Genomic DNA, 12,101 nt, shown 5'->3' with positions numbered 1-12,101 from the left:
TCTCTCTCCCCAGAGGTCAAAGAGAGAGCTGCCACAAGACATCATTTGTGGACAGTGGAAGAAGTAAATAAAAGAGAAAGAAGAGGTTTCTGGGTGTATTTTCAACTTAAAAAATAAAATCTGAAAACCAAATACAAATGAGAAGTTTTCAGTTAAGAGTTCATGCTGACACCATTGTAATCCAGCACTTAGTCATTGGCTCACAACTTCAGAAGTTTGCTCTAAAAGGAAATCATGTTCTTTTCCTCCCTTTACTTCTCTATCACATCTAAGCATCCAATCCTTGCAATATATTTTTCTCTTTTTGAAGTCTTACAATATTAGCATACAGATGACATGTCCTTACACATCTCCTTTGAGCTTGGTTTAGCACAGCTAATGAATTCTGGCGATTCTAAGCGTAGCTAATGCTGAAAAGCCAGTGCAAGAAATAGAGCAATTAACTAAAGATATGCAAATTGCAGTGTCTCACCTACTGAGCAGGAGGAGATTAAAATTGGAGACAACCTATCATAATTTACACTACCACACAGCTTTTTCAACTTCTTGGAGAGCTAGATGGCTGCAAAAATAGGATCAGTATTTCAATCCTGGAGTCAACTATGTCCACTTACATAGCATACTTTTCTGTGAAATTAAATGTATGTCTCTGTATGTGTATATCTCTACTAGCTAGATTCCTAGTCTATTCAAGTACGTTTGGAAAACCCAAATGCAAACCCAAAAAGAAAGCCAGTACACTCAGAAAATACTAGTGAATGCCGAAGATCTGTCTCATCGGACTTATTCATTGCAATAGCAGCAAATCATGAAGTGTCTTTTCTGAATCTCATATCCTAATTCTCAAAGAATCAATCTTCTGAGAGTAATTTTAAGCTTTTCAGCCATCCTCTGATAATAATATGTAAAGATCTTGATCTTTATTTTGTACTTTGTCTGAAACCCTCCAGTGATTAGACTGCAGAAAAACACTAGCATCAAGGCTTAAGGCAATGGTTGAGAAATCTGACAAATGTTTTTGATTGAGACATTTGTGGAAAGGCAGCTACTTTGGAGTTCCTGCTGAGTGATATTGGCCTGTGTAAGGAAAGTAAAACACCCAGCTCTTGTATTCCTCCTTGAATCTAGTAATAGCTGAAAGTGGACACGTGTATGGCTACATGTGCCGTAACGCTGTGAAGCTACCCCTTACTGGAGGCAACGGGACACTGCACAGCATCACTGAAAAATGAAGTATTTCTCTTATACTTTCTGATGATTTGATACTGATTGACTACTTTTCATCTTTCTGCTCCACTTGTGCCTCGTCTCCTGAATAATTGCTGAAAAGTTTAAACATTTTTTCACAGGATCAGAGGGATCAAGCAGGAGAAATTCTGATCAAAAATCATCCCTAGAGAATCAACCTTAGTCATTTTATCATATTAATTCTTTCCTTGCCCTTTAAAGATTTTTCTATAACTTTTATTATCCTGTCTGCATAATCCATAATTTTAGGTGGGAGGCTTAGCTACACTGTGAATTTACAGCCAGAAGTTTCAGAAGCTATTCCGCTGGCCTACAGCATGAAGTTGGATAAACAGTATAAAGTTTATTTTACAGGAAAAGTACAATTCTCTACTATCATGAGGATCATCTAATTCTACCCCCCCTGCCATGGGCAGGGACACCTTCTACTAGACCAGGTTGCTCAAAGCCCCATCCAGCCTGGCCTTGAGCACCTCCAGGGCTGGGGCATCCACAACTCTGGGCAACATGTTCCAGAGCCTCGCCACCCTCTAAGTAAAGAATTTCTTCCTTATGTCTAATCTAAACCTACCCTCTTAGTTTACAGTCATTCCCCCTTGTCCTATCACACATTGTGGAAGAAACCACAAGCAACCGTACTCCTCCCAGCAAAGAACTTGGGATGCTGACACCTTGCCATCCGCACTCTTCCCAGACTGAAGCCATTGATCCAGAGGAGCAGTGGAAGCGTGAGCAGGACATCAGAGCAAAGGGATAGATCCTAGACACTGCATGCATAACAATTTTAACTGTATTGTTCTTATTGAGGCGTTTCCCATATATAGCTATATTCCTAATTTTTTTTATCCTTCCTTTTTTTTTTTTGTTAAAAAAATAAATCTGCATAACTCCTTCTCCTTCTCCTCCTTCTCCTTCTGCCCAAACTTAATTTATGCTAACAAAAAAATCTCAGCTTTCCCTGCCCTTTCCCTGTAACAGGATTTTGAGTGTGATGGGGCTTACACAAGCATGGACACACTTAAGCAAAGGATGACAAGGATTGCTGGACTCTGGCTAGAGCTGGAGTTAGATTTTGGTATAAGGTCAGGGTCATATCTCAGGTTTGCAGGGCTCTTCCACAAAGCATAAAGTCTGGTCTCCAAAAGGCCCATCAGGTGTGGCTGAGCTAACCAATGTCATTCACTGCGAACCTTTTGCATCTGTAGCTACATTTCCATAGGCACCCCTAACTCCCTGGCACTCCCTGCCGAAGAGTCCCTCCCCAGCTTTCCTTGTAGGACCCCTCTAGGTACTGGAAGGCCACTATAAGGTCTCCCTGGAGCCTCCTCTTCAGGATGAATCAGCCTCCAACGCCCCGCCCCCCCTCCCCCCCCCCCAACCTGTCTTACAGGAGAGGTGCTCCAGCCCTGATCTTCGTTTTTACCACCACCAGTATTTGATAACACTCTTCTTAAATTTAACAACAAAACTTGAATTATAATTTTGGAATTCCCCCATGGGAACTGTGCATAGTGTCTCATAGATAGGGAAATAGTAGTACATATTTTTCCACTACCAAAACATAAGTGAGAAGCTTTGCTTTGTGTGCTAGTCATACCTCATGTGCAGCCACTCTGTATGTACATTCTACCCTTAAAATAATTCAGGCCTCGTCTGGACTGGAGTTGTTTGCAACTTGCTGCTAAGGCCTAGGCAAAACTAATGCAAGTGTACTGATGTTTTAGACATGCCCTTGTATAGACATTTTTATGATTAAACAGAAGTAGGAGAGGGACCATTGTGGTAGATGTTAGAGTACCCTATTTCCAGGCTAGCACAAGTTTAGCATAGAGATAGAGCTATCAGGTGTATAAGTGGTACAGTGGCATCAGCTTGCATGGGTTGGGTATTCCCAGGCAAGAACTGATTTTGGCCTGGGCAGAGATGGCAACTGACACTATTCAACACCTGAAAATATGGAGAGGAGAAAACTGTTTATGAATGCATGGTACAAAATAAGTAAGAAGGTTGCTCTCTCATGACAAAAGGGTAACTACAGCATGTAATTGTGGTTAGCAAACAGATTGTAAAGCAGCCGTAGTGCATTAGCAAGAGAATGGCCAAATGTGTTTAACTCATCCCATCTGGATTATTTCTTGTTAGCAGAACAACGGAAGCAAAAAATTGCACAGAAGATATTTAAAAAAAAAAAAGAAACAATAAAAAAAAAGGAAAAAATAACTTCTGCTTGAGACAGGAGAATACAGTTGACAACTACTTAGTCTAATTACCTAATTAACTAAGGTTAATAATTTTAAAGACATTCTTCTCTTTAGAAATTATGCTGTCATTTTCAACAAAGATCAATAAACTTTTAACTGAAAATTTTATCTCCCTTATCCTGAAGCAATCTTGTGTTTTTAAAGAAATGCACCTCAAACAGCGACAAGACAAAAACACGATGTAAATTGTGCAATTAGAAAAATAGCTGAAAATGAGCAAAAGCACTCAACATTATTAACTACAATAGCATAAGGACCCCTTGAAGTGAAAGTCCTAGATTATTACCTTCTTTCTATCTTTCAAAATATACACTAGGCAATTTTAAGCAATTTTAAATCAATCACTTAAAAAGATGGAAATAACATTTTAAAATAGAATAACAATAATACCAAAGTTGAAAATAAATGTTCCTGCTTTATTGCAGTGCAACTTTAATCCTTATAAACCTCAAACTATTAAAAGTTTTATGAAAAAAATGAACAAGAACAGAGCCAGGCAGAACTTCTTTCTAAAACGTCAATACTCACCGTGGAGTAGAGAGAGGATGTGCTGGAGACAAGTGATAATGAGGACCCATGTACTTTAAAAAAAAAAAAAAAGGAAAATAACATGAAATATTGATGAAAGCATAAAACTTCTCCCATGTAGCTCAATAACTAAGCATCTTTTTAAAATGAGAAACAATTTTCCACAAAGAGCAGTTATTATGAGTTATCGGTATGGAAAAGCTATTGACATTTTTTCTTGCACTTGAAAAGATTGTTTATACAGAAAAAGCACATTCACGCATGCTAGGTAGGAGAGTGAGCCAGTGAGATTCAGCATTATTACCAGCAAACCAAACATCTTTTTTGTTGTTTTGACAACAAATCATCTGATAAATACAGTCTTTATAGAAAACAAAAATTGAGTTGTTTATGTACCTGTCCAAAGCTCAGCAAACTGCTTTTAGTAAAAGAATATGCTTAGCAAAATCGTTCACATTCCCTGGGATGAGCTCCAAGGATTTGCTCAGCTGGTTTCCCTCTTCAGCACAACACAGACCAGTGCATGCTGGCAATCGTAGTTTGTGTGAAGGGATACTGCAAAATGTGGTGACATACTTCCATTACTCATCTGTAGAGTCCGCCTCAAGAGCACTGAGTGAAGATTGAAGGACTTCACCTTAAAAAGTTGTTCCTGGCCTCTCTGAAAATGTGGAGTGAAGACTAAACTAAGACCAAATTGCCCCTTCTGTTTCTTACAACACTCTAAGGACAGACACAGTAACAGAGAACTTTAAATATGATTTATTTCATTACTTCTTCTCATTTTTGTTTCAAAAGAAACTTGTTTAATATTTGTACTCTGCCATTGTTTGACAAATATACTATTTTGTTTAAATAGCTCTCTGTCTGTCAAGGTGTCTGTATATCAAACTGGCAATACAAGAATACTTGGATTAGTTAAAAGACTTTAATTTTGTAACTGGGTAATTATTTACAAAGTTGTGGTCATCCCTGGAATCCTGTTGCTTGGAGTCTAGCCCAGGTTTTCAGTCTCTGTTTTTAAACTTTCAGCTAAGCTCCCGTTCTGCTTTTGTACTCAGTGGTTCTACCCATTACCAGACTTGTTTCACTAAAACTTTCCTAAGAACTAATATCTTAAATAAAATACATTTGGCCTTCCAACAACATAATTTCATGTTAATCTCTAGTGACCATGAAGTCCTGAAAACTGTTTACTATTGCTGCACTGACTTCCACTGACTGTGGTCTATCGCGGTTATCCACTCCAGCTGGATATGAGACATGACCAATGAAAAAGCTTTCATCAAAGTCACTGATGACCCATAACTGAAATTCTAGATTTAACACCTCTTTTTATATGCATAAAATATTTCCCTTGTTTTCTCTATTACTCTTCCACTGTTTCCTTTGACAATTCACCTGTTCCTCAGCAAAGGGTCTGTAGTCACCTCTGTCCTTGAATTAGGTGATATGCTTTTGTGCAGCCAGCCATCCTCTCTGTGCTGACAACTCACAGCTTGATCTGTCCTGCACCCTACTGCTAATATTACATACCCAGATGTCTGCCTGACATATCATCTAAAATGAAGAAGAAAAAATTGAAAAGTAAAAGTGTTATTTGTCCGTTATTTCACCTACAACTCCTTTTTTCCTCTTTATCCCATAGCTATGAGCTTTGGAGGTAGAAGAAGATTTATTTTTATTTTTATTTTTATTTTTATTTTTATTTTTATTTTTATTTTTATTTTTATTTTTATTTTTATTTTTATTTTTATTTTTATTTTTATTTTTATTTTTATTTTTATTTTTATTTTTATTTTTATTTTTATTTTTATTTTTAATTTGCTTGTTTTAAAGACCATTTATATTGTCATCACTTAGCAGTAAGCAAGATGGAAGAGACGATGTTCTCGAATGAATCTCCATTACATTTTACATTTTATTTTTTTTAAATTAAAGGATGTGAGAAATTAGTACTTAACAGAATCCTGCAAATGATCAGACTTAACAGAAATATTAGTCAGAAGAAAATGTTACCTTATATTTAGTTAAGACTTGATAAATGCTCTGGGGTTAAACAAGAAAATAAACCAACAAACAACAAAATAACTACAATAACAAAACACAAAACAAATCCAAAAAATAATATTCAAATTCCAGGTGTTGTACATAGTATTAGAGAAACCAGAAAGACTAATAATCTGCATAAAGACAGCAGTTAGGTTAGATTAAATGGCAGAGTTTAGATGCAGAAATTCATTGTGTTTGCTGTAGAAGGCTGCAGTGAAGTAAGGAAATTAAATGGCCACAAAAGAAAATGGATGGTAAGTGACACTGGCTTAAAAAAAAAAAAAAAGACTTTAAAAAAAAAAAAGCAGAAGTAGGACTAAGAAAGCATGGAATCACAGTAGTCAAGGTATGCTAAGACACTTCAAATTTTGATGCAAATGGAACAAAATAATTTTCCAAGAATAGCTTCCTTTCCCCCCCAGATTTCTGGGACACATCAGGTATAGTATGATGTACTCTGCATTGCATATTACTGTGGGAAATAACTATCTACCATGCTGTAGGGTAAGGAAGTACACTGTGAGTCTAGCTCAAGAGAATTCAAAGAAGTTTCACAAAATTATCTAAACTTTCATGTTGCAGTAGAAGTATTTGAACATTTTACTACACTTTGGAGGTTTTGGGGCCTATTCACTGATTCAAATAATAATTCAGTCTTACCTTCCTCCATGCTGTCCCTGAATGAACCTGAATGACTAATGGCTCGTGGTCTCTCTTCTAGGGATGTAGCACTGCCACACAGTTGGGAGTCATCATACAGATCAAAAGAAGTGTCTTGTGCAGGGATGCTGTTTGAACGCATCATACTCGGTCCAGGAAGGTTAAACTGAGACAGGTTGGTTGGGCTCACTGGAATACAAGGCTTTATTAATGAAGTACATTTCCATTAAATGAACTTTGGTTCAGCACAAAGTTGTAATGTAGGACGAGCATGGTTAAGTGGACTTTACATGGCTGAGAAAATGAAAGGCTTTTATTCCTATATCCAAAGCCACCACAAAAAGGTGAAAGAGATGATCTCCAAGGAGCTGGAGTTATATGATACTAATCCTGTAAAACATGTGGTAACAGTAATGCTGGTGTCTGAATAAACACTTGTTCGTTTTGACAGCCCAAGACAGAAAAATCAATGGGGGAGATTAGAAAGTTAAAAGTTAAAAAGGAATAAGAAGTTGTTAGTATTTTTTATAAGCAGCCATTTTAATAAATGAGCATTTGCATTTTAATTTTTATTATATGAATATGTTACCAACTACTGTAAAGACCAAAGCTTTATTGGCATAAGGAGGACATATCTGTCTTGATTTTCTGCAGCACCAATAGCCATATTAAGTTAAAATTCTTCACGGGCCAGCTGAATCTCATCATAATAAATAGGAATAGTCTGGTCACTCATAGTTCAAATCCAGAACAGTATTGATGAATTTACTTTAAGCTTTCACAAAGTCTGTTTGTCATAGGAAGGAAAGCCTGGTTATAGTTCACCTGGACTACAGCAACTAGAAGAAGCAGCTAATCATCTATGCAAATTCAACCCAAGTATTTGGACTTTTATTTTAGATCATTCAAGACGTGCCTGAAATTGTGCTGTGAGAGACAATTATTCCATGGAGCTATGATAATGGTGAGAAGGAAAGGATGATGACAAAATAAACAATAATTAAAAAAAAAAAAAGAGAATCACTGCTTAAAGACAGCTGTGTCTACTGCAAGTATATGGAAAAAATCCAAAGCAGTGGCTTGCTTAGACAGCATCCAATTTCATTTTTAAAAGTGGCTTTGTTCAACTTCTTTTTCCCATATGTAATAAAGACCAGCGTTTGTATGGGTGATCAAATTGCTTTCAAGTGACTGTAACCTACAAATGCCATAAGCTGTGACAGAAGTTTGAATGCTTCAAAGGTTCCAGCAACTTCCACAGCAAGGACCTAAAACACAATAGCTCTTTGTGAACCTAGGTTTGTGTCCAGCGCTGTGCAAATAAATGGTTTTCTATTAAGCATTAAAGAAAATAATAAAATTATTAATAAAACTAGATTTGGGTTGTGTTAACTTGAAGCAAGATCCAGAAGAACCAAATCTAAATCTTAACCTGCAATCAAATAAACCCAAAGTATGACTCACATCCTAGAATATTATATTTTCTTAAAGGATAGGGCTTAAACTGGACCCAATGCAGCTATAGCTAGGTCCAGCCACTGAAATGAATTAGAAAAGCCTGCCTCAAAACGAACCTGTACATAGGAAAAAAAAAACAATGCTTAGCATCTGGGTTGAAATCCACTAAAATCACTGGAAAGAATCCTACTGTCTCTGTGAATCCTCAGATTGGCTAATAGAGGAGTAGCTTTGAGCTAAAGGCTAATTTCCAACTATGTCTCAGATTTTCTTCTCCTTGGGCAAATCACAGAGAATCTGCGTGTTTTTTTTGGTTTTTTTTTTTTTTTTGTATACAAAATAGGAGGTACCCTCACCTACGCCATGAAAACTTCTGTGAGTTTCTCTCCGTTACTGGAGTACCAAAATATGGTAGTAGAGATGTTTAAATGAATGATCTAGTTTAACAAACTAGGATATATGAACAGTTGAAATTTATGGTACTATTCTGAAGTGGGAGAAATGGTGAAGGGAAATCGCATTTACCCAGGTTGGAAAAGTGATATTTTCCAGTTGCAGATGAAGACATAGCTGAAGGAGAAACAAGTGGGGACTGACTGCCAGTGTCTTGCAGGCCTCCAGTTGAATGGGAGCGTAGCCACTCCTTTCCTTCCTCCTGACTCGTCTGCCGGGATGACGGAGTGTATCTGAAAAACCACAGCTGACATGCTCAAAACAACGACGAGGTTTGGAAAGAAATGGGTGTGACATAAATATACTTCACTGGTTAGAGAAAACATAACCCTTGGAATGTATTGAGTCTAATTAGTGAAGAGTTTATCACCAGGGATTTTACCAAGGTAATGTTTACTGTCTTGTTATAACAGAAAAATATACAAGACTTGAAATCTCTTCAGTTTCATCCCCCTCCCCAAAACAGTATTCCCTTCCTTTGAAGAGATATAAACCATAGATAAAAGAGATAAACCATAGAAAACAGACAACTGAGCTGGCAGGAAAGAACTGCAAAGCTAGCAGAAGTGTATAGGGTGATGCAAAAGTTTAGGAGCCGCATGGCTAGGATGGGCAATGCACAGACTAGAAGCCAAGAAAAGTGAGTAGCTGCTTATGAAATGATACCTGCCACATCAGGTGGGCAATTGGTTAAATGAAGGGAGTGAAACAACAACAACTCTGAAAAAGCAGTTTGCATTGGTAATGACAAGCACTTATGTTAATATGCATGGCCTGCTGCTCTGAATGCTACTTAGCACTGTGTCCTGCCCCAAATTTGGGGGAGGGAAAGGGACAGGAAAAATTTGCAGAAACAAGCTGTTGGGAAGGAAGAATTCTGGAAATCAAATCATTCATCGATTGCTTCCTATGAAAATCTAATAAAACACGTGCAACTGCCACACAGGCTAAGAAGGAGAACTGATAACTCATTGCCCCAGACTTTTTTGGCAGGGCTGGAAGAAGGGCAATTCTGGCAGTGGTTAAACAGTAAAATGTGCAGGTGGTGCAGGTACTAACCAAGAGACTGTTTTCAGAAATGTCTGCAATAGCCCATGTCAATCAGCATAATCTCCTGCGAAGAAATGAGCACCTTCTTCAACACTGTCATGAGATATCAGTGTTCCCCAAACAGCAGAGCAGAAGGGGCTTTTGATATTCTGGCCTCAGGCTCATAAAGCACAAGTATTTCTGCTTAGAAAGCAGATTGAATGAACATTCTAGTTCTCATGTTGTGCTTGGGGTTTTATGCAATATTCTAAGGCATTAAAACATCTTGTCCTGATTAAATATTTACTTCATTTCTCCTTTCAAAAAGACAGCAATGATCTTTGCTTCTAAATGTGGTGTAGAAGAGTTATCCAGTGGTTATCAGATCAGAAAGATGGTAAAAGGAGAATTCATGATATAGGTCTTGGGCTGGGGTCTCTGTACAGTAAATCAAACTGACAGTCCTTCTGGGATTACTGATCAGGCTTGTATGCCTATAAGCTGTTTCCCCACTCCATTTCACTTTCAGCTTTCAGCCACCATTACAATCTTACAGCCACAAACCTCAGTCATTCCACTGTACCCTTGTTGGGTCCCCTTTACGCCTCCTTCATATCAACCACCGTTTCCATTAGTCCAAAGTGATTGTTTGGGGATAATGGGAAATTCAATTAAATTATTTATAAGGAAAGGATAATGCAGAAGAGCACTATCTTGAATTTTCAAAAAATACTGTTTTTTTTTTTTTTTTTTTTAATAACTCAAGATTTTAGCCATGTAATTACAGTGACTGGAAGGCTACAGAGTGTCTGTGTGCATGCACATATACCTTTGCTTGCCAAGTCTACTTCCTGGATTAAGGACATAAGCTCCCATGCCTGATGAGACAAGATAAATTACCTAATGATTCCCTCTTTTAAACACAAAGAACAGAAGTGGGCAGATGACTTCTGTTTTCTGTGTTGAAGATGGCTCTAATTACTGGGGAACTAATAGCAGAACGGGACTCAACATTGCTAGGTAGGGACCAAGATGAGTAACTGGAGTAGGGATCATTTTGTCCTTACAAATCTTGGATACTAAAATAATATTTTCTGGATTTACACTTTAGTAGGTCTTCAATTCAAATTGCATGAGTGTTTGCCTTCAGAGCTCAAGTTCAGATCTACCTCTTAAACTTTGCTTTTCTCAATATTTTCAATAATTAGTCACATTGAATTGCAAAGGTACCTTGTTCTTTCTTTTAGATCTCCAGGATCAAATGCCTCTTAAGATTCATCCCGTAAGAAAAGTGTTCTTAACAGTATTTGTTTTCCAAGACATATCTCCAAGATATATCTCAATATATATATAGTGAATATATATTCACTAAGCAGACTTGGAAAAAAAAAGTCCACTGTCAAAATCTATGTTTTTTTGGTTTGAATCTAAGTATGAAGAGCTCTGTTCTAAATAGAATTAATAAAAGGAGAAAGAAAGTGAAAGTGTAGAAAAAGTTACAGTAAAACAGAGAAGCAGCAGTCATGCTCAAAAAATGTATATACCTTAATCCCTTTTTGGGTAGTGTATTTCTGTCAAGCTGCATGCTGTTAAAACAAAAAAAATCCCTAAGGACATACAGTAAACAGGACTGTTCAGAATTACAAATTTTAAAGGTCTAGATATGTGTGCATAACAGAAGATCATTTAATGCTTTTAATTTATCTTTCACAATAAGTTCCTGACTCATTGAAGGGGACAAGAGGACACGGACTGTCGCATGTTCATTTTTCAACTAGACAAGCTCTAAGCTGGGTCAATAGTAATTTGGAGACTGTCCAAGTCAGAAGGAAGTCCTTCCCTACCATTCCTATCCTTCCTGCGGCTTCTCCCCACAATCTGTGCAAGAATCATATGGTCACAGTATGAATCTTTATTTTTCACAGTTTCCTATGATGCGCCAGTAGATTTTCAAAAGAGATGAAGGTTGTGGCACCTGCTAGGAGACAGCATGGCCTTGCCAGAAGCCAAATGACAGCTCAGCTTGAAGAAATGAGTGCTAAATATACAGACCCTTGGCTTTCTGTTGCTGCGGGGCTCACAGAGTGAGGTCATGGTCTGGAAAATGAAAAGTGGCAACAAAGCAACATTGTTCCATATTCATGCACAAACAGTGGCAGGGCAGCTGATTACCAGAGATCTACAGCTGGAGTTTTCCTAATTCAAACCCTATCACCATCAAAGAGCTGCCTAAAAGGGCTCCCCCTAACCTTCCTTATAACTGAATGTAATTTGGGCATTCCCTCAAAGACTCAGCAGATCAGGTTGAATTTGAACTTGTTATCAAGTATGTGTGGCAATGTTTTTTTTCCTGTAAGATCATAATGTCACGTCACCGTATGGATTAAATTACAAAATGGCTTTATAAAGTTT

The 12,101-nt window shown here is 37.5% G+C and overlaps 1 protein-coding gene across 14 annotated transcripts in view; it reads right to left on the bottom strand.

The window, feature by feature from the left end:
* NAV3 (neuron navigator 3) overlaps positions 1-12,101 on the bottom strand; it is a 411,556-nt gene that overhangs the window by 41,491 nt on the left and 357,964 nt on the right. For 11 of the 14 annotated variants that reach the window (XM_048047448.2, XM_048047439.2, XM_066993373.1 and 8 more), the window contains 4 exons: positions 11,234-11,275; positions 8,733-8,893; positions 6,750-6,938; positions 4,038-4,090 (listed from right to left, as the gene is read on the bottom strand). In XM_048047448.2, coding sequence (XP_047903405.1) covers positions 4,038-4,090; positions 6,750-6,938; positions 8,733-8,893; positions 11,234-11,275 — 445 coding nt within the window. The remainder of the gene's footprint in view (positions 1-4,037; positions 4,091-6,749; positions 6,939-8,732; positions 8,894-11,233; positions 11,276-12,101) is intronic. The other 3 variants (XM_048047445.2, XM_048047451.2, XM_048047455.2) reach the window with 1 other exon arrangement.

The sequence above is a fragment of the Anser cygnoides genome, chromosome 1, assembly GCF_040182565.1.
Source record: "Anser cygnoides isolate HZ-2024a breed goose chromosome 1, Taihu_goose_T2T_genome, whole genome shotgun sequence".
Taxonomy (NCBI): domain Eukaryota; kingdom Metazoa; phylum Chordata; class Aves; order Anseriformes; family Anatidae; genus Anser; species Anser cygnoides.
This window is presented reverse-complemented; position numbering and strand designations above follow the sequence as displayed.